This window comes from Bos taurus, chromosome 1, assembly GCF_002263795.3.
Source record: "Bos taurus isolate L1 Dominette 01449 registration number 42190680 breed Hereford chromosome 1, ARS-UCD2.0, whole genome shotgun sequence".
Taxonomy (NCBI): Eukaryota; Metazoa; Chordata; class Mammalia; order Artiodactyla; family Bovidae; genus Bos; species Bos taurus.
Genome location: NC_037328.1, coordinates 144,504,252 through 144,522,545, shown reverse-complemented (window position 1 = coordinate 144,522,545; position 18,294 = coordinate 144,504,252). Strand labels below are relative to the sequence as shown.

The 18,294-nt window shown below is 45.8% G+C and overlaps 3 protein-coding genes across 3 annotated transcripts in view; all 3 read left to right on the top strand.

Moving 5' to 3' along the window:
- TSPEAR (thrombospondin type laminin G domain and EAR repeats) overlaps positions 1-18,294 on the top strand; it is a 177,531-nt gene that overhangs the window by 96,563 nt on the left and 62,674 nt on the right.
- Positions 2,085-2,796, top strand: LOC783535 (keratin-associated protein 10-11). Its single transcript, XM_024996811.2, has one exon. It carries the CDS (start codon positions 2,092-2,094, stop codon positions 2,794-2,796), a length of 705 nt encoding a protein of 234 aa, XP_024852579.1. The 5' UTR covers positions 2,085-2,091.
- Positions 6,099-8,040, top strand: LOC783329 (keratin-associated protein 10-1). The gene is made up of 2 exons (XM_059889472.1): positions 6,099-6,358; positions 6,464-8,040. The coding sequence occupies exons 1-2, from the start codon at positions 6,099-6,101 to the stop codon at positions 6,864-6,866; spliced, it is 663 nt and encodes a 220-aa protein (XP_059745455.1). The 3' UTR covers positions 6,867-8,040.

Here is an 18,294-nt window from a genome sequence, read left to right as displayed (position 1 = left end):
CCCTTGTGGCTGGCTGGTAAAGAATCTGCCTGCAATGTGGGAGACCTGGGTTTGATCCCTGGGTTGGGAAGATCCCCTGGAGAAGGGAAAGGCTACCTACTCCAGTATTCTGGCCTGGAGAATTCCTTGGACTGTATAATCTATGGGGTCACAAAAAGTCAGACATGACTGAGCAAATTTCACTACACTCTGTTGGAATAAGTAGCACCTTACTCTAGTATTCCTGCCTGGAGAATCCCATGGACAGAGGAACCTGGCAGGCTACAGTCCATGGGGTCACAAAGAGTCAGACACGACTGAGCCCCTGAGCAAGCCTGCATACTTTACCTCTGTGGATTGGAGGAAGTAGCAGTGTTTGTGCTGGAAACCACAGAGTTGATTTTCTGTGGTGTTAATTTTGCTGCTTCCCGCCTCTGTTGTAAATTTTCAGCTCAGCTGCCTGGTGCTAAGCTTCCCTGGACACGTACTTCCTTCTGCGAGTAGCACTGAAGTTGGCCTGGGGGAGGCCTGGCTAAGAGCCTCGATCCTATACACAGACAGCTGGCTTCCAGTCCCAGTCCTGAGACTTTGGGCTGTGTGACCTGGACATGGTTGCTTAACTTCTCTGTGCCTGGGCTTCCTCACCTACTTACAGAAACTTCCTTGCTCAGTGGATGTGAAATCAAGTGACTTGGCAGGTGTAGAGCATTCAGCTCACCACCTGGCCTAGAACTGGTGCTCAGACAGTGTCATCTGACCCCACAGCCATGGTCAGGGCCACCGTGATGACCACTGCCTAGATGTCACTGTCTTCCCCAGAGTCAGCCCTTGCTGACTTGCTGTTCCAGGCTCCCTGGGACCACATCTCCTTGTATCCACAAGGAAAACCAACTCTTGCCTGAGCTTTACTTCTGGGTGTTGCCTCGGGTCCTCGAGTCTCCGCTGCTCACATGCGGTTCTCCAGGAGGAGACCCTCCCTCTCTCTGGGTCTTTCAGGACATTCCCCTTGAGGAAGGCAGGCCAGGGGGGAAGCTTGCTCAGATGAGAAGTGTGTGGTGCACAGGGTGTGCTGTGAGCAGTTGGGTCTGGGTGAAATGTTGATGCACGCGGCCCCTGACTCAGACACCTGTGAGCGCTGCTCCCTGAAATCTCCTAACAGACTCCACGTATGACCACGCTCCGTTAACACTCCTCTCAGGCACACTGGCTGGGCTGCAGGGGACTGGATGTCCCTGTCACCATGCTTCCTGCTGGCAGAGCAGCTGCTGGGGGTTAGTGCCAGGATCTCGCAGCCCCTGCTGAACACGACTCTCACCTGGTTGCACGGTCACATCCCCTGGACCACTTGCATTTTACAGACGTGCACATGTCACTTTACACCTAAGTTTAAAAATGCATAAAACTCAAAATATTATTAGAAGTACTGCACCTCAAACAGAGGAGAGCTGCGACATCTAAATTCACCAATTTAGAGATATGATCACCTCTAAACCTCACTCAGCATTGTTCCTGTTGTTCAGTCGCTCAGTCATGTCCCAATCTTCGTGGCCCCATGGACTACAGCAGAGCAGGCTTCCCTGTCATTCACCATCTCCCAGAGCTTGCACAAACTCATGTCCATTAAGTCAACGATACTATGTAACCAGCTCGTCCTCTGTTGTCCCCTTCTCTTCCTGCTTTAATCTTGCCCAGCATCAGGGTCTTTTCTAATGAGTCAGCTCTTTGAAACAGTGGCCAAAGGATTGGAGCTTCAGTTTCATCATCAGTCCTTCCAATGAATATTCAGGGTTCATTTCATGTAGGATCTTACCTAGATATTTTCTATATCTTTTCTGGAGCCAAAGGAGAAATGGAAAAACATCCTGCAACATGGGATATTTACGCTCACAGGTTTAATGAGTGAAAACTATTGTGGAAACTATGCCAGCACTAATGAGGGCCTCCTTCAGCCAGCTGTCAACCTCAACAAGGAAGGGAGGGCCTGGGAGTCTCCTGTGGGGACAACACAAGCCAACGGCCAGGTATAAAAGCCCTGCATCCCCAAGCACCTTATACACACAGCTCATACACTCACACACACACAAACCCTCCTCCAGCCCCACCACCTCCACCATGGCAGCCTCCACCATGTCTGTCTGCTCCAGCGACCTGAGCTATGACTGTCCAGAGAGCTGCTGCGAGCCCCTCTGCTGTGCCCCCAGCTGCTGTGCCCCGGCCCCCCGCCTGACCCTCCTCTGTGCCCCAGTGAGCTGCGAGCCCAGCCCTTGCTGCCAGCCAGCCTGCAGCAGCTCCTGCCCAGCCTCCTGCTGCCAGCAATCTAGCTGCCAGCCCTCCTGCTGCACCACCTCCCCCTGCCAGCAGGCCTGCTGTGAGCCCGTCTGCTGCAGGCCTGTCTGCTGCAAACCCGTCTGCTGTACACCTGTCTGCTGCAGACCCGTCTGCTGCACACCTGTCTGCTGCACACCTGTCTGCTGTGAGGCCTCCCCCTGTTCTACCTCCTCATGTTGCCAGCAGTCTAGCTTCCAGCCCTCCTGCTGCACCTCCTCCCCCTGCCAGCAGGCCTGCTGCGTGCCTGTCTGCTGCAGGCCCGTGTGCTGTGAGGCCTCCCCCTGCTCAGCCCCCTCGTCCTGCTGCAAACCCTCCACCTCTGTGTCCCTCCTCTGCCGCCCCATGTGCCGCCCCGCCTGCTGTGTGCCCAAGTCCTCCTGCCAGCCCAGCTGCTGCCGCCCGGCCTCCTCCGTGTCCCTCCTCTGCAGGCCTGCGTGCTCCCGCCCGGCCTGCTGCATCCCAACCTTGGCCCTGGAGCCCTGCTGCTGAGCTGGCATGTCACCACAGAGCCAGCCGAGCTCAGGCTTCACCTGTGACTTGGTCCTCTGTCCTGACCTGGGCTGGGTGGTTTCCCTCACTCAGGACAGGGTCCCCGATGTGTCCACTGTCCTGACTGACTGACCTCTCACTCCTGCCCCAGGAACCCCGACTTCACGGCTCCCTGGGGCTTCTGCCTCCCAGGAGTCGCCTCTAGCTGTCTCTGGGTCACCTGCCCCCCTACCACTCCACATCCTCTAGCTGGGTCACTTGGCCTCGACTTCCAACCAGTCAGTGCCCCATCAGGCACCTGGATAAATAAACTCACGTCATCATCTGATTGCTCCCTTCATGTGATGTCTGGTGGGTGGATGCAGGGGTGGAAGGAAGCACACGATTGTGACCTGACACTAGTCTCCTCCAGCCAAGAGCATTTCTGTTGGTAAGCGAGCATGTTAGTCACGCAGTCATGTCTGACTCTCTGAGACCCCATAGACTGTAGCCCACCAGGTTCCTCTGTCCATGGAATTCTCCAGGCAAGAATACTGGAGTGGGTTGCTATTCCCTTCTCCAGGGGATCTTCCTGACTCAGGGGTCGAACCTGGATCTCCTACATTGCAGGCAGGTTCTTCACCGTCTGAGTCACCGGGGAAGCCCCGGCAGTAAGTGACTGAGACCCCAAAGGGCATTGGCCTGACCCCTCTGGACAGGGTCGCCAGGTGGGGCTCCTGCTTCTCCAGGAAGTCAGTGCCTGCTCAGGCCCTGTCCCGCAGCTGCTCCCCTGCAGACCTGTCATGGTCTGGGGGTTTCTCAGGCTCCCTGGACTGTTCCTGCCCACTTGAAACATATGGAACTGGCCCCTTGAGTCCGCTCCATGCGGGTGACCTAAGGACCCCGTGTGACACAACCTGTAGGTGGCTGGGGTCACCTTTTTGGTCAGCCAGGGGGTCTGCACTTTTAGCAGAAATGTGGTGGGCGGGGGGAGGGCTGCTCCAACCGTGTGGGGTGAGAGGGCCTGGATGACCTTCCCCCCCGACTGATCCAGAGAACTAACAAGGTCCAGACACAAGGAGGTTGAGATGCTGGACTTGAGGAGGACAGCACAGGCCCACCTGGGAGGGGAAAGAAACTGAGTGGGTCTCACAGCTGCCCAGCTCACCCCCTCGAGAATGTTTCCAGGACCCAGGCCAGAAACCCAGGTGGAGTGACATGGATCCCTCAGTTTTAGAGCTGGTCTGCGAATTTGGGGCGTTGTGGGGCAGCTAGTGTCCGGGGTCAGGATGCCAGAGAGAAGAGAGCTGTTCTGAGGAACTCCCCTGTCCACGGAGGGCCTCCCTTAAGTGTCCCCTGAGAAATGATAAGCAAACAGGTGTGAGGCTGAGCCTGAGAAAACCCATAAAGTTAGCTGGACTGATTGGCAGAGATGAGAGACAGCCTTAAATGGACCTGCCCCCACCAGCCTGTTGGAAATATTCGTAAGTCTCAGGACATGGGGTCACAAAGAGTCAGACACGACTGAGCCCCCGAGCAAGCATGCATACTTTACCTCTGTGGAGTGGAGGAACTAGCAGTGTTTGTCCTGAAAACCACAGAGTTGATTTTCTGTGGTGTTAATTTTGCTGCTTCCCGCCTCTGTTGTAAATTTTCAGCTCAGCTGCCTGGTGCTAAGCTTCCCTGGACACGTGCTTCCTTCTGCGAGTAGCACTGAAGTTGGCCTGGGGGAGGCCTGGCTAAGAGCCTCGATCCTATACACAGACGGCTGGCTTCCAGTCCCAGTCCTGAGACTTTGGGCTGTGTGACCTGGACATGGTTGCTTAACTTCTCTGTGCCTGGGCTTCCTCACCTACTTACAGAAACTTCCTTGCTGAGTGGATGTGAAATCAAGTGACTTGGCAGGTGTAGAGCATTCAGCTCACCACCTGGCCTAGAACAGGTGCTCAGACAGTGTCATCTGACCCCACAGCCATGGTCAGGGCCACTGTGATGACCACTGCCTAGATGTCACTGTCTTCCCCAGAGTCAGCCCTTGCTGACTTGCTGTTCCAGGCTCCCTGGGACCACATCTTCTTGTATCCACAAGGAAAACCAACTCTTGCCTGAGCTTTACTTCTGGGTGTTGCCTCGGGTCCTCGAGTCTCCGCTGCTCACACGCGGTTCTCCAGGAGGAGGCCCTCCCTCTCTCTGGGTCTTTCAGGACATTCCCCTTGAGGAAGGCAGGCCAGGGGGGCAGATTGCTCAGCTGAGAAGTGTGTGGTGCACAGGGTGTGCTGTGAGCAGTTGGGTCTGGGTGAAATGTTGATGAACGCGGCCCCTGACTCAGACACCTGTGAGCGCTGCTCCCCGAAATCTCCTAACAGACTCCACGTATGACCACGCTCCGTTAACGCTCGTCTCAGGCACACTGGCGGGGCTGCAGGGGACTGGATGTCCCTGTCACCATGCTTCCTGCCGGCAGAGCAGCTGCTGAGGGGGAGTGCCAGGATCTCCCAGCCCCTGCTGAACACGACTCTCACCTGGTTGCATGGTCACATCTCCTGGACCACTTGCATTTTACAGACGTGCACATGTGACTTTACACCTAAGTTTAAAAATGCGTAAAACTCAAAATATTATTAAAAGTACTGCACCTCAAACAGAGGAGAGCTGCGACATCTAAATTCACCAATTTAGAAAGATGATCACCTCTAAACCTCACTCAGCATTGTTCCTGCTGTTCAGTCGCTCAGTCGTGTCCCACTCTCCGTGGCCCCATGGACTACAGCACAGCAGGCTTCCCTGTCATTCACCATCTCCCAGAGCTTGCACAAACTCATGTCCATTAAGTCAACGATACTATGTAACCAACTCGTCCTCTGTTGTCCCCTTCTCTTCCTGCTTTAATCTTGCCCAGCATCAGGGTCTTTTCTAATGAGTCAGCTCTTTGAAACAGTGGCCAAAGGATTGGAGCTTCAGCTTCAGCATCAGTCCTTCCAATGAATATTCAGGGTTCATTTCATGTAGGATCTTACCTAGATATTTTCTATATCTTTTCTGGAGCCAAACAAAGGAGAAATGGAAAAACATCCTGCAACATGGGACATTTACGCTCACAGGTTTAATGAGTGAAAACTATTGTGGAAACTATGCCAGCACTAATGAGGGGCTCCTGCCGCCAGCTCTCAACCCCAACAAGGAAGGGAGGGCCTGGGAGTCTCCTGTGGGGACAACACAAGCCAAGGAATAGGTATAAAAGCCCTGCATCCCCAAGCACCTCACACACACAGCTCATACACTCACACACACACAAACCCTCCTCCAGCCCCACCACCTCCACCATGGCAGCCTGCACCCTGTCTGTCTGCTCCAGCGACCTGAGCTATGACTGTCCAGAGAGCTGCTGCGAGCCCCCCTGCTGTGCCCTCAGCTGCTGTGCCCCAGCCCCCCGCCTGACCCTCCTCTGTGCCCCAGTGAGCTGCGAGTCCAGCCCTTGCTGCCAGCCAGCCTGCAGCAGCTCCTGCCTAGCCTCGTGCTGCCAGCAATCTAGCTGCCAGTCCTCCTGCTGCACCTCCTCCCCCTGCCAGCAGGCCTGCTGTGAGCCCGTCTGCTGCAGGCCCGTCTGCTGCACACCTGTCTGCTGCAGGCCCATCTGCGGCACACTTGTCTGCTGCAAGCCTGTCTGCTGTACACCTGTCTGCTGCAGGCCAGTCTGCTGCACACCTGTCTGCTGCAAGCCTGTCTGCTGTACACCTGTCTGCTGCAGGCCAGTCTGCTGTGCGGCCTCCCCCTGTTCTACCTCCTCATGTTGCCAGCAGTCTAGCTGCCAGCCCTCCTGCTGCACCTCCTCCCCCTGCCAGCAGGCCTGCTGCGTGCCTGTCTGCTGCAGGCCCGTGTGCTGTGAGGCCTCCCCCTGCTTAGCCCCCTCGTGCTGCTGCAGACCCTCCACCTCTGTGTCCCTCCTCTGCCGCCCCGCCTGCTGTGTGCCCAAGTCCTCCTGCCAGCCCAGCTGCTGCCACCCGGCCTCCTCCGTGTCCCTCCTCTGCAGGCCTGCATGCTCCCGCCCGGCCTGCTGCATCCCAACCTTGGCCCCGGAGGCCTGCTGCTGACCTGGCATGTGTCCCCAGAGCCAGCCGAGCTCAGTTTCCACCTGTGACTTGGTCTCTGTCCTGACCTGGGCTGGGTGGTTTCCCTCACTCAGGACAGGGTCCCCGATGTGTCCACTGTCCTGACTGACTGACCTCTCACTCCTGCCCCAGGAACCCCGACTTCACGGCTCCCTGGGGCTTCTGCCTCCCAGGAGTCGCCTCTAGCTGTCTCTGGGTCACCTGCCCCCCTACCACTCCACATCCTCTAGCTGGGTCACTTGGCCTCGATTTCCAACCAGTCAGTGCCCCATCAGGCACCTGGATAAATAAACTCACGTCATCACCTGATTGCTCCCTTCATGTGATCTCTGGTGGGTGGGTGCAGGGGTGGAAGGAAGCACACGATTGTGACCTGACACTAGTCTCCTCTAGCCAAAAGCGTTTCTGTTGGTAAACGAGTGTGTTAGTCACGCAGTTATGTCCGACTCTCTGAGACCCCATAGACTGTAGCCCACCAGGTTCCTCTGTCCATGGAATTCTCCAGGCAAGAATACTGGAGTGGGTTGCTATTCCCTTCTCCAGGGGATCTTCCTGACTCAGGGGTCGAACCTGGATCTCCTACGTTGCAGGCAGGTTCTTCACCGTCTGAGTCACCGGGAAAGCCCCGGCAGTAAGTGACTGAGACCCCAAAGGGCATTGGCCTGACCCTTCTGGACAGGGTCGCCAGGTGGGGCTCCTGCTTCTCCAGGAAGTCAGTGCCTGCTCAGGCCCTGGCCCGCAGCTGCTCCCCTGCAGACCTGTCATGGTCTAGGGGTTTCTCAGGCTCCCTGGACTGTTCCTGCCCCCTTGAAACATATGGAACTGGCCCCTTGAGTCCGCTCCATGCGGGTGACCTAAGGACCCCGTGTGACACAACCTGTAGGTGGCTGGGGTCACCCCTTTTGGTCAGCCAGGGGGTCTGCACTTTTAGCAGAAATGTGGTGGGAGGGGGGAGGGCTGCTCCAACCGTGTGGGGTGAGAGGGGCTGGATGACCTTCCCCCCCCGACTGATCCAGAGAACTAACAAGGTCCAGACACAAGGAGGTTGAGATGCTGGACTTGAGGAGGACAGCACAGGCCCACCTGGGAGGGGAAAGAAACTGAGTGGGTCTCACAGCTGCCCAGCTCACCCCCTCGAGAATGATTCCAGCACCCAGGCCAGAAACCCAGGTGGAGTGCCATGGATCCCTCAGTTTTAGAGCTGGTCTGCAAATTGGGGGCGTTGTGGCGCAGCTAGTGTCCGGGGTCAGGATGCCAGAGAGAAGAGAGCTGTTCTGAGAAACTCCCCTGTCCACGGAAGGCCTCCCTTAAGTGTCCCCTGAGAAATGATAAGCAAACAGGTGTGAGGCTGAGCCTGGGAAAACCCATAAAGTTAGCTGGACTGATTGGCAGAGATGAGAGACAGCCTTAAATGGACCTGCCCCCACCAGCCTGTTGGAAATATTCATAAGTCTCAGGACATGGGTTGGCTCTTCTGAAGGATGTTGCCTCAACTCTGAGAGAAAATAATAGGAATGGAAGAGGAGAAATTAGCACAGACGCCCCCAGATATTAAAAGGAAATGCAATAAGCAATTAAGGTGATATGGACTCATTCTTTGAAGGCACAAATAACCAAAATTCACTTAAAAAAACCTAGATCTCCTCAATTGTCGTGTATCAACTTAACATATCTTGTTTTTTAGGGCAGTTTTAGGTTCAGAGCAAAACTGAGTAGGAAGTACAGAGTTCCTATATATCCATACCCTCACACAGGTGCAGCCTACCCCACCATCAGTATCTTGTGATTTGATGCATTTGTTACAAATGGGCTACATTCCTTATAATGGATAAACCTACACTGACATGTTAATATCACCCAAATTCCATAGTTTACATTAGAGTTACTCTCACTGTTGCTGAGTTCTATGTGTTTTGATAACTGTCTTATAGCACATGTGGAGCATTACGGAATAGTTTCCCTGCCCTAAAAATCCTCTGTGCTCCATGTGTTCATCTCTTCTTCCCTGCTAACCCTGGCAACCACTGATCTTTTTACCGACTCCATAGTTTTGTCTTTTCCAGAATGTCATATCCTTGGAACCATCAGGAGTGGAAACTTTTCAGATTGGCTTCTTTCACTTAGGACTGTGCATTTACGTTTCCTTCATGTTCCTTCATGCCTTGATAGCCTTTTTCTATTTTTTTTATTGAGGGAAAATATTCATAACACAAAGTTTACAACCTTAACCACTTTAAAGTGTACAGTTCAGTGGTATTAAGTACATTCATAACCATGTGTAACCATCACCACTGTCCACACTTGGAACTCTTTATCTTGCAAAACAAACTCTATACACATTAAACAACAATACCCATCCTTCCTTTCTCACAGCCCCTGGAAAGCATCATTCTACTTTTTGTCTCTAAAGTACTTCGTGTAGGTGAAATCACAAAGTGTTTGTCTTTTTGTGACTGACTTATTTATCTTACCATAATGTCCTCATGCTTCGTCCATAATAGTGCCAGATTTACTTCTTGTTAACAGGTGAATAATATTCCATTCTATGTGTGTACCACATTTTGCTTATCCATTCATCTAGCAGTGAACACCTGAATGACTTCCACTTTTTAGCTATTGTGAAAAATGCTTCTATGAATGTGGTATTACAAATTTCTCTTCAAGATTCTGCTTTCAATTCTTTTCAGCACAGACCCAGTAGAAATACTGGATCATACACTAATGCTACATTTAATGTATTGAGGAACCATCATACTGATTTCCACGTAGCTGTACTGGTTCATGTTCCCACCAACAGTGTACAAGTGTTCCAGTTTCTTCACAATCTCACCTATATTTATGTTTTTTTTTTAAATAAATGGTCATTCTTCTAAGAGGTGTAAGGTGGTACCTCACTATAGTTTTGATTTGCATTTCTCTAATGATTAGTTCTATTGAGTATATTTTCATGTGCTTATTGGCCATTTGTATATCTTCTTTGGAAAAATGTCTATTCGTGGCCTTTGCTCATTTCTGAGTTAAGATTTTTGTTGTTACTGAGTTTTAGGAGTTCTCTATACGTTCTGGATATCAATCTCGTATCAGATATATGATTTTCAAATGTTTCCTCACATTTCTTTGGGTTCCCTTTGTTCTCTGTTGATACTACATTTTGATGAAAAATATTTAAAATTTTCTTAAAGTCCCATCTCTATATTTTCTTATGCTGACTGTGTCACTGGTGTCATATCCAGGAAATGACTGCCAAATTCAAGGTTGTGAAGTTTTGTCCTATTTTTTCTTCAAAGAGTTTTATAGTTACAGATCTTACATTTAGATTGAGGATCCACTTTGAGTTAATTTTGTGTATGATGTTAGGTATGGATCTAACTTCATTCTTGTGCATGTGAATATCCAATTTTCCTAGAACCATTTGTTGAAAAGACTGTCTTTTCTCCAGTGAATGGACTTAATGCCCTTGTCAAAGATGGTTTGACCGATTGTGTGAGGGTTTGTTTTTGGATCCTGTATTCTCTTCCATTCATCTCTATGTCTGAATTTGTGCCGGTACCACTCTATTTGATTACTGTCGCTTTGTAGTGAGCTTTGAAATTAGGGAGTATGATTCCTCTGTCTTTGTTCTTTTTCAGGATTTTTCTTTTTTGGTTATTCAAGGTCCCTTAAGATTCCATATAAATTTTAGAATGAGTTTTTTTTTTTTTATTTCTGTGAAAAGTCATCAATGTTGATAGCAGCTGCATTTAACATGTAGATTGGTTTGGATAGTAATGATATCTTAACAATATTAAAGCTTCCAATCCATAAATATGGGGTGTCTTTCCATTTACTTATGTCTTCTTTCATTTCTTTCAACAATGATTTGTAGTTTTCACTGGATAAGTTTTTGACCTCCTTGATTAATTCCTAAGTATTTTACTTTTTGATGATATTCTAAATGGAATCATTTTTGTAATTTCCTTTTAGGGTTATTCATTATTAGTGTATAGAAATGCAACTAATTTTTTATATATTGACTTTGTATCCTGCTGTTTTGCTGAATTCACTTATTAGTTGTAATGGTTTGGTGTGTAGGTATGGAATTTTTAGAATTTTGTACATATAAGGATTATGTATATATAACATCTGTGAATGGAGATGATTTTACTTCTTCTTTTTCAACTTAAACGGCTTTTATTTTTCCTTTTGTCCAGCTGCTCTCCTAGAACTTCCAGGACTGATGAATAGCAGTAGCAAAAGTGGGCAACCCTGCCTTGCTCCTGATCTTAAAAGAAAAGCTTTCAGTCTTTCAATGTTGAGTGTGATGTTTGCTGTGGGTCTTTCATATACATATTTTTTTTTTATTATGTTGAGACAGTTTCCTTCTACTTTCAGTTTGTTGAGTGTTTTTATCATAAAAAGTGTTGAATTTTGTCAAATGCGTTTTCTGCATCAATTGAGATGATTATGGATTTCCCCCTCCATTCCATTAATGTGGTGTGTTATATTCATTGATGTTCATATCACTCCTTCCACCCTCGCATTCTGGCAGGAGATCCCCCTTGGTCATGGTGTACAATTCTTTTAATTTGCTGCTGAATTCAGTTTGCTAGTATTTTGATGAGGATTTTTGTAAGAGACTGAATGCTTTTCCTCTAAGACCAGGAGCAAGACACAGGTGTCTTCTCTCTGCATTCTTTCAACATCATACTTACATCACATCTTGGGCAACAAAATAACAAATAAAAGGGTGCATACCAAAGAAATGAAATCATCTCTACTCACAGAGGATGTGATTGTCCACATTGAAAACCCTTAAAATCTACAAAAAGAGTCGTAGAAATACATGAGGGTTTAGCAAGTTGAAGGATGCAAGCCTGGAGTAAGAAAAATTAATTATATTTCTTGGACTTCCCTGGGAACTCAGTCAATAAGAATCCACCTGCCAATGCAGGGGACATGGATTCGACCCCTGACTGGGGAAGATTGCACAGACTGCAGAGCAACGAAAGCCAGTGCACCCCAACTACAGCCTGCATGCCACAGTTACTGAAGCCCACTCACCTAGGGGGCTTCCCAGGTGGCTTAGTGGTAAAGAATCCACCTGCTAGTGCAGAAGACACAGGCGATGCAGGTTCCATCCCTGGGTTGGGAAAATCCCCTGGAGGAGGACATGGCAACCCACTCCAGGATTCTTGGCTGGAAAATTCCATGGACAGTGCAGCCTGGTGGGCCACAGTCCATGGGGGTCACAAATAGTCAGACACGACTAGCAACTGAGCGTGCGTGCATGTATACACTCTAGGACCTGCAAGCTACACCTACTGAGCCTACCTGCTGCAACCACAGAAGCCTGTGCACCGTGACCCCAGACTCCACAGCAAGAGAAGCCACCGCAGCGAGAAAGCCCGTGTACCACAACTAGAAAAAGCCCTCACACAGGAAAGAAGACCCAGTACCACCAAAAATAATAATAATAATACATAAGCAAATAATTTTAGAAACTACTTATATTTCTATATAATAGCAATAAAAATTGAATTAAGTTTTTTGTTTAAAAGTATATTAGCATAAAAAAATAAAAAGAGGTACAAATTTTACAGATTATGTACAGAATGACATCTATAAAAACACTGATGAAAGAAAAAGAAGACACAAATAAGTGTAGAACTAGACCATGTCTACATGTTTAAATATTATTATGATGTCAGTTGCCTCCAAACGGGGGTCTCCCTGGTAGTTCAGCTGGTAAAGGATCTGCCTGCAATGCAGGATACCCTGGTTTGATTCCTGGGTTGGGAAGATCCCCTGGAGAAGTGACAGACTACCCACCCAGTACTCTTGGGCTTCCCTGGTGGCTGAGATGTTAGAGAATCTGCCTGCAATGCAGGAAACATGGGTTCAATCCCTGGCTTGGAAAGATCCCCTGGTGGAGGGCTTGGCAACCCGGTCCAGGATTCTTGCCTGGAGAATCCCCAAGGACAGAGGAGCCTGGCAGGATACAGTCCATGGGGTCACAAAGAGTTGGACACGACTAAGCGACTGAACACAACACATCACCTCCAAATTGATCTATAGATTCAAAGTAATTGCAATAACAAATAGGATTTCTTTGTTGGTGTGAATAAGTTGACCCTAAATTTATTTGGAAAGACAAAGGAGCTCAAGGAGCCACAAAATTTAAAAATGAGGAAGAAAGTTGGAGGTTTTATCCTATCTGACTTCAGTATTTACCATAAAGCTATAATAATCAAAACAGTCCAATGCTGGCAAAGGTACAGGCCCAGATGAATGATACAGAAAAGAAAAACAGGCCACACAAATGAAATCAATTGATTTTTTATAAAAGTGCAAAGGCAGTTGGGAACAATGGATGTCTCTATGCAAAACAAAAAAGTAAACCTTGACCCGTACCTCAATTTTTTTTTTAATTTTATTTTATTTTTAAACTTTACAATATTGTATTAGTTTTGCCAAATATCGAAATGAATCCGCCACAGGTATACCCGCGTTCCCCATCCTGAACCCTCCTCCCTCCTCCCTCCCCTACCCTCCCTCTGGGTCGTCCCAGTGTACCAGGCCCAAGCATCCAGTACCGTGTATCGAACCTGGACTGGCGACTCGTTTCATACATGATAATATACATGTTTCAGTGCTATTCTCCCAAATCTCCCCACCCTCTCCCTCTCCCACAGTGTCCATAAGACTGATCTATACATCGGTGTCTCTTTTGAAGTCTCGTACACAGGGTTATTGTTACCATCTTTCTAAATTCCATATATATGCATTAGTATACTGTATTGGTGTTTTTCTTTCTGGCTTACTTCACTCTGTATAATAGGTTCCAGTTTCATCCATCTCATTAGAACTGATTCAAATGTATTCTTTTTAATGGCTGAGTAATACTCCATTGTGTATATGTACCACTGCTTTCTTATCCATTCATCTGCTGATGGGCATCTAGGTTGCTTCCGTGTCCTGGCTATTATAAACAGTGCTGCAATGAACATTGGGGTACACATGTCTCTTTCCCTTCTGGTTTCCTCAGTGTGTATGCCCAGCAGTGGGATTGCTGGATCATAAGGCAGTTCTATTTCCAGTTTTTTAAGGAATCTCCACACTGTTCTCCATAGTGGCTGTACTAGTTTGCATTCCCACCAACAGTGTAAGAGAGTTCCCTTTTCTCCACACCCTCTCCAGCATTTATTGCTTGTAGACTTTTGGATCGCAGCCATTCTGACTGGCGTGAAATGGTACCTCATAGTGGTTTTGATTTGCATTTCTCTGATAATGAATGATGTTGAGCATCTTTTCATGTGTTTGTTAGCCATCTGTATGTCTTCTTTGGAGAAATGTCTATTTAGTTCTTTGGCCCATTTTTTGATTGGGTCATTTATTTTTCTGGAGTTGAGCTGTAGGAGTTGCTTGTATATTTTTGAGATTAGTTGTTTGTCGGTTGCTTCATTTGCTATTATTTTCTCCCATTCTGAAGGCTGTCTTTTCACCTTGCTAATAGTTTCCTTTGATGTGCAGAAGCTTTTAAGTTTAATTAGGTCCCATTTGTTTATTTTTGCTTTTATTTCCAATATTCTGGGAGGTGGGTCATAGAGGATCCTGCTGTGATGTATGTCAGAGAGTGTTTTGCCTATGTTCTCCTCTAGGAGTTTTATAGTTTCTGGTCTTACATTTAGATCTTTAATCCATTTTGAGTTTATTTTTGTGTATGGTCTTAGAAAGTGTTCTAGTTCATTCTTTTACAAGTGGTTGACCAGTTTTCCCAGCACCACTTGTTAAAGAGATTGTCTTTAATCCATTGTATATTCTTGCCTCCTTTGTCAAAGATAAGGTGTCCATAGGTGCGTGGATTTATCTCTGGGCTTTCTATTTTGTTCCATTGATCAATATTGCTGTCTTTGTGCCAGTACCATACTGTCTTGATAACTGTGGCTTTGTAATAGAGCCTGAAGTCAGGTAGGTTGATTCCTCCAGTTCCATTCTTCTTTCTCAAGATTGCTTTGGCTATTCGAGGTTTTTTTGTATTTCCATACAAATTGTGAAATTATTTTTTCTAGCTCTGTGAAAAATACCATTGGTAGCTTGATAGGGATTGCGTTGAATCTGTAGATTGCTTTGCGTAGTATACTCATTTTCACTATATTTATTCTTCCAATCCATGAACATGGTATATTTCTCCATCTATTAGTGTCCTCTTTGATTTCTTTCACCAGTGTTTTATAGTTTTCTATATATAGGTCTTTAGTTTCTTTAGGTAAATATATTCCTAAGTATTTTATTCTTTCTGTTGCAATGGTGAATGGAATTGTTTCCTTAATTTCTCTTTCAGTTTTCTCATTATTAGTGTATAGGAATGCAAGGGATTTTTGTGTGTTGATTTTATATCCTGCAACTTTACTATAATCATTGATTAGTTCTAGTAATTTTCTGGTGGAGTCTTTAGGGTTTTCTATGTAGAGGATCATGTCATCTGCAAACAGTGAGAGTTTTACTTCTTCTTTTCCAATTTGGATTCCTTTTATTTCTTTTTCTGCTCTGATTACTGTGGCCAAAACTTCCAAAACTATGTTGAATAGTAATGGTGAAAGTGGGCACCCTTGTCTTGTTCCTGACTTTAGAGGAAATGCTTTCAATTTTTCACCATTGAGGATAATGTTTGCTGTGGGTTTGTCATATATAGCTTTTCTTATGTTGAGGTATGTTCCTTCTATTCCTGCTTTCTGGAGAGTTCTTATCATAAATGGATGTTGAATTTTGTCAAAGGCTTTCTCTGCTTCTATTGAGATAATCATATGGTTTTTGTTTTTCAATTTGTTAATGTGGTGTATAACATTGATTGATTTGCAGATATTGAAGAATCCTTGCATCCCTGGGATAAAGCCCACTTGGTCATGGTGTATGATCTTTTTAATGTGTTCTTGGGTTCTGATTGCTAGAATTTTGTTAAGGATTTTTGCATCTATGTTCATCAGTGATATTGGCCTGTAGTTTTCTTTTTTTGTGGGATCTTTGTCAGGTTTTGGTATTAGGGTGATGGTGGCCTCATAGAATGAGTTTGGAAGTTTACCTTCCTCTGCAATTTTCTGGAAGAGTTTGAGCAGGATAGGTGTTAGCTCTTCTCTAAATTTTTGGTAGAATTCAGCTGTGAAGCCGTCTGGACCTGGACTTTTGTTTGCTGGAAGATTTTTGATTACAGTTTCAATTTCCGTGCTTGTGATGGGTCTGTTAAGGTTTTCTATTTCTTCCTGGTCGAGTTTTGGAAAGTTGTACTTTTCTAAGAATTTGTCCATTTCTTCCACGTTGTCCATTTTATTGGCATATAATTGTTGATAGTAGTCTCTTATGATCCTTTGTATTTCTGTGTTGTCTGTTGTGATCTCTCCATTTTCATTTCTAATTTTATTGATTTGATTTTTCTCCCTTTGTTTCTTGATGCGTCTGGCTAATGGTTTGTCAATTTTATTTATCCTTTCAAAGAACCAGCTTTTGGCTTTGTTGATTTTTGCTATGGTGTCTTTTGTTTCTTTTGCATTTATTTCTGCCCTAGTTTTTAAGATTTCTTTCCTTCTACTAACCCTGGGGTTCTTCATTTCTTCCTTTTCTAGTTGCTTTAGGTGTAGAGTTAGGTTATTTATTTGACTTTTTTCTTGTTTCTTTAGGTATGCCTGTATTGCTATGAACTTTCGCCTTAGGACTGCTTTTAAAGTGTCCCACAGGTTTTGAGTTGTTGTGTTTTCATTTTCATTAGTTTCTATGCAAATTTTGATTTCTTTTTTGATTTATTCTGTGATTTGTTGGTTATTTAGCAGGGTGTTGTTCAGCCTCCATATGTTGGAATTTTTAATAGTTTTTCTCCTGTAATTGAGATCTAATCTTACTGCATTGTGGTCAGAAAAGATGCTTGGAATGATTTCTATTTTTTTGAATTTACCAAGGCTAGATTTATGGCCCAGGATGTGATCTATCCTGGAGAAGGTTCCATGTGCGCTTGAGAAAAAGGTGTAATTCATTGTTTTGGGATGAAATGTCCTATAGATATCAAATAGGTCTAACTGGTCTATTGTATCATTTAACGTTTGTGTTTCCTTGTTAATTTTCTGTTTAGTTGATCTATCCATAGGTGTGAGTGGGGTATTAAAGTCTCCCACTATTATTGTGTTATTGTTAATTTCTCCTTTCATACTTGTTAGCATTTGTCTTACATATTGGGGCGCTCCCGTGTTGGGTGCATATATATTTATAATTGTTATATCTTCTTCTTGGATTGATCCTTTGATCATTAGGTAGCGACCATCTTTGTCTCTTTTCACAGCCTTTGTTTTAAAGTCTATTTTATCTGATATAAGTATTGCTACTCCTGCTTTCTTTTGGTCCCTATTTGCATGGAAAATCTTTTTCCAGTCCTTCACTTTCAGTCTGTATGTGTCCCCTGTTTTGAGGTGGGTCTCTTGTAGACAACATATGTAGGGGTCTTGTTTTTGTATCCATTCAGCCAGTCTTTGTCTTTTGGTTGGGGCATTCAACCCATTTACATTTAAGGTAATTACTGATAAGTATGATCCTGTTGCCATTTACTTTATTGTTTTGGGTTCGAGTTTATACACTGTTTTTGTGTTTCCTGTCTAGAGAATATCCTTTAGTATTTGTTGGAGAGCTGGTTTGGTGGTGCTGAATTCTCTCAACTTTTGCTTGTCTGAGAAGCTTTTGATTTCTCCTTCATATTTGAATGAGATCCTTGCTGGGTACAATAATCTGGGCTGTAGGTTATTTTCTTTCATCACTTTAAGTATGTCTTGCCATTCCCTCCTGGCTTGAAGAGTTTCTATTGAAAGATCAGCTGTTATCCTAATGGGAATTCCCTTGTGTGTTGTTTGTTGTTTTTCCCTTGCTGCTTTTAATATTTGTTCTTTGTGTTTGATCTTTGTTAATTTGATTAATATGTGTCTTGGGGTGTTTTGTCTTGGGTTTATCCTGTTTGGGACTCTCTGGGTTTCTTGGACTTGGGTGATTATTTCCTTCCCCATTTTAGGGAAGTTTTCAACTATTATCTCCTCAAGTATTTTCTCATGGTCTTTCTTTTTGTCTTCTTCTTCTGGGACCCCTATGATTCGAATGTTGTAGCGTTTAATATTGTCCTGGAGGTGTCTGAGATTGTCCTCATTTCTTTTAATTCGTTTTTCTTTTATCCTCTCTGATTCATTTATTTCTACCATTCTATCTTCTAATTCACTAATCCTATCTTCTGCCTCTGTTATTCTACTATTTGTTGCCTCCAGAGTGTTTTTAATTTCATTTATTGCATTATTCATTTTATATTGACTCTCTTTTATTTCTTCTAGGCCCTTGTTAAACCTTTCTTGCATCTTCTCGATCTTAGTCTCCAAGCTATTTATCTGTGATTCCATTTTGATTTCAAGAT

Coding starts and splice junctions, on each gene's coding strand:
- LOC783535 (XM_024996811.2), top strand. CDS start 2,092: ATGGCAGCCTCCACCATGTCTGTCTGCTCCAGCGACCTGAGCTATGAC.
- LOC783329 (XM_059889472.1), top strand. CDS start 6,099: ATGGCAGCCTGCACCCTGTCTGTCTGCTCCAGCGACCTGAGCTATGAC. Junction 6,359..6,463: donor TGCCAGCAGGCCTGCTGTGA/GCCCGTCTGCTG, acceptor TGTCTGCTGCAG/GCCAGTCTGCTGCACACCTG.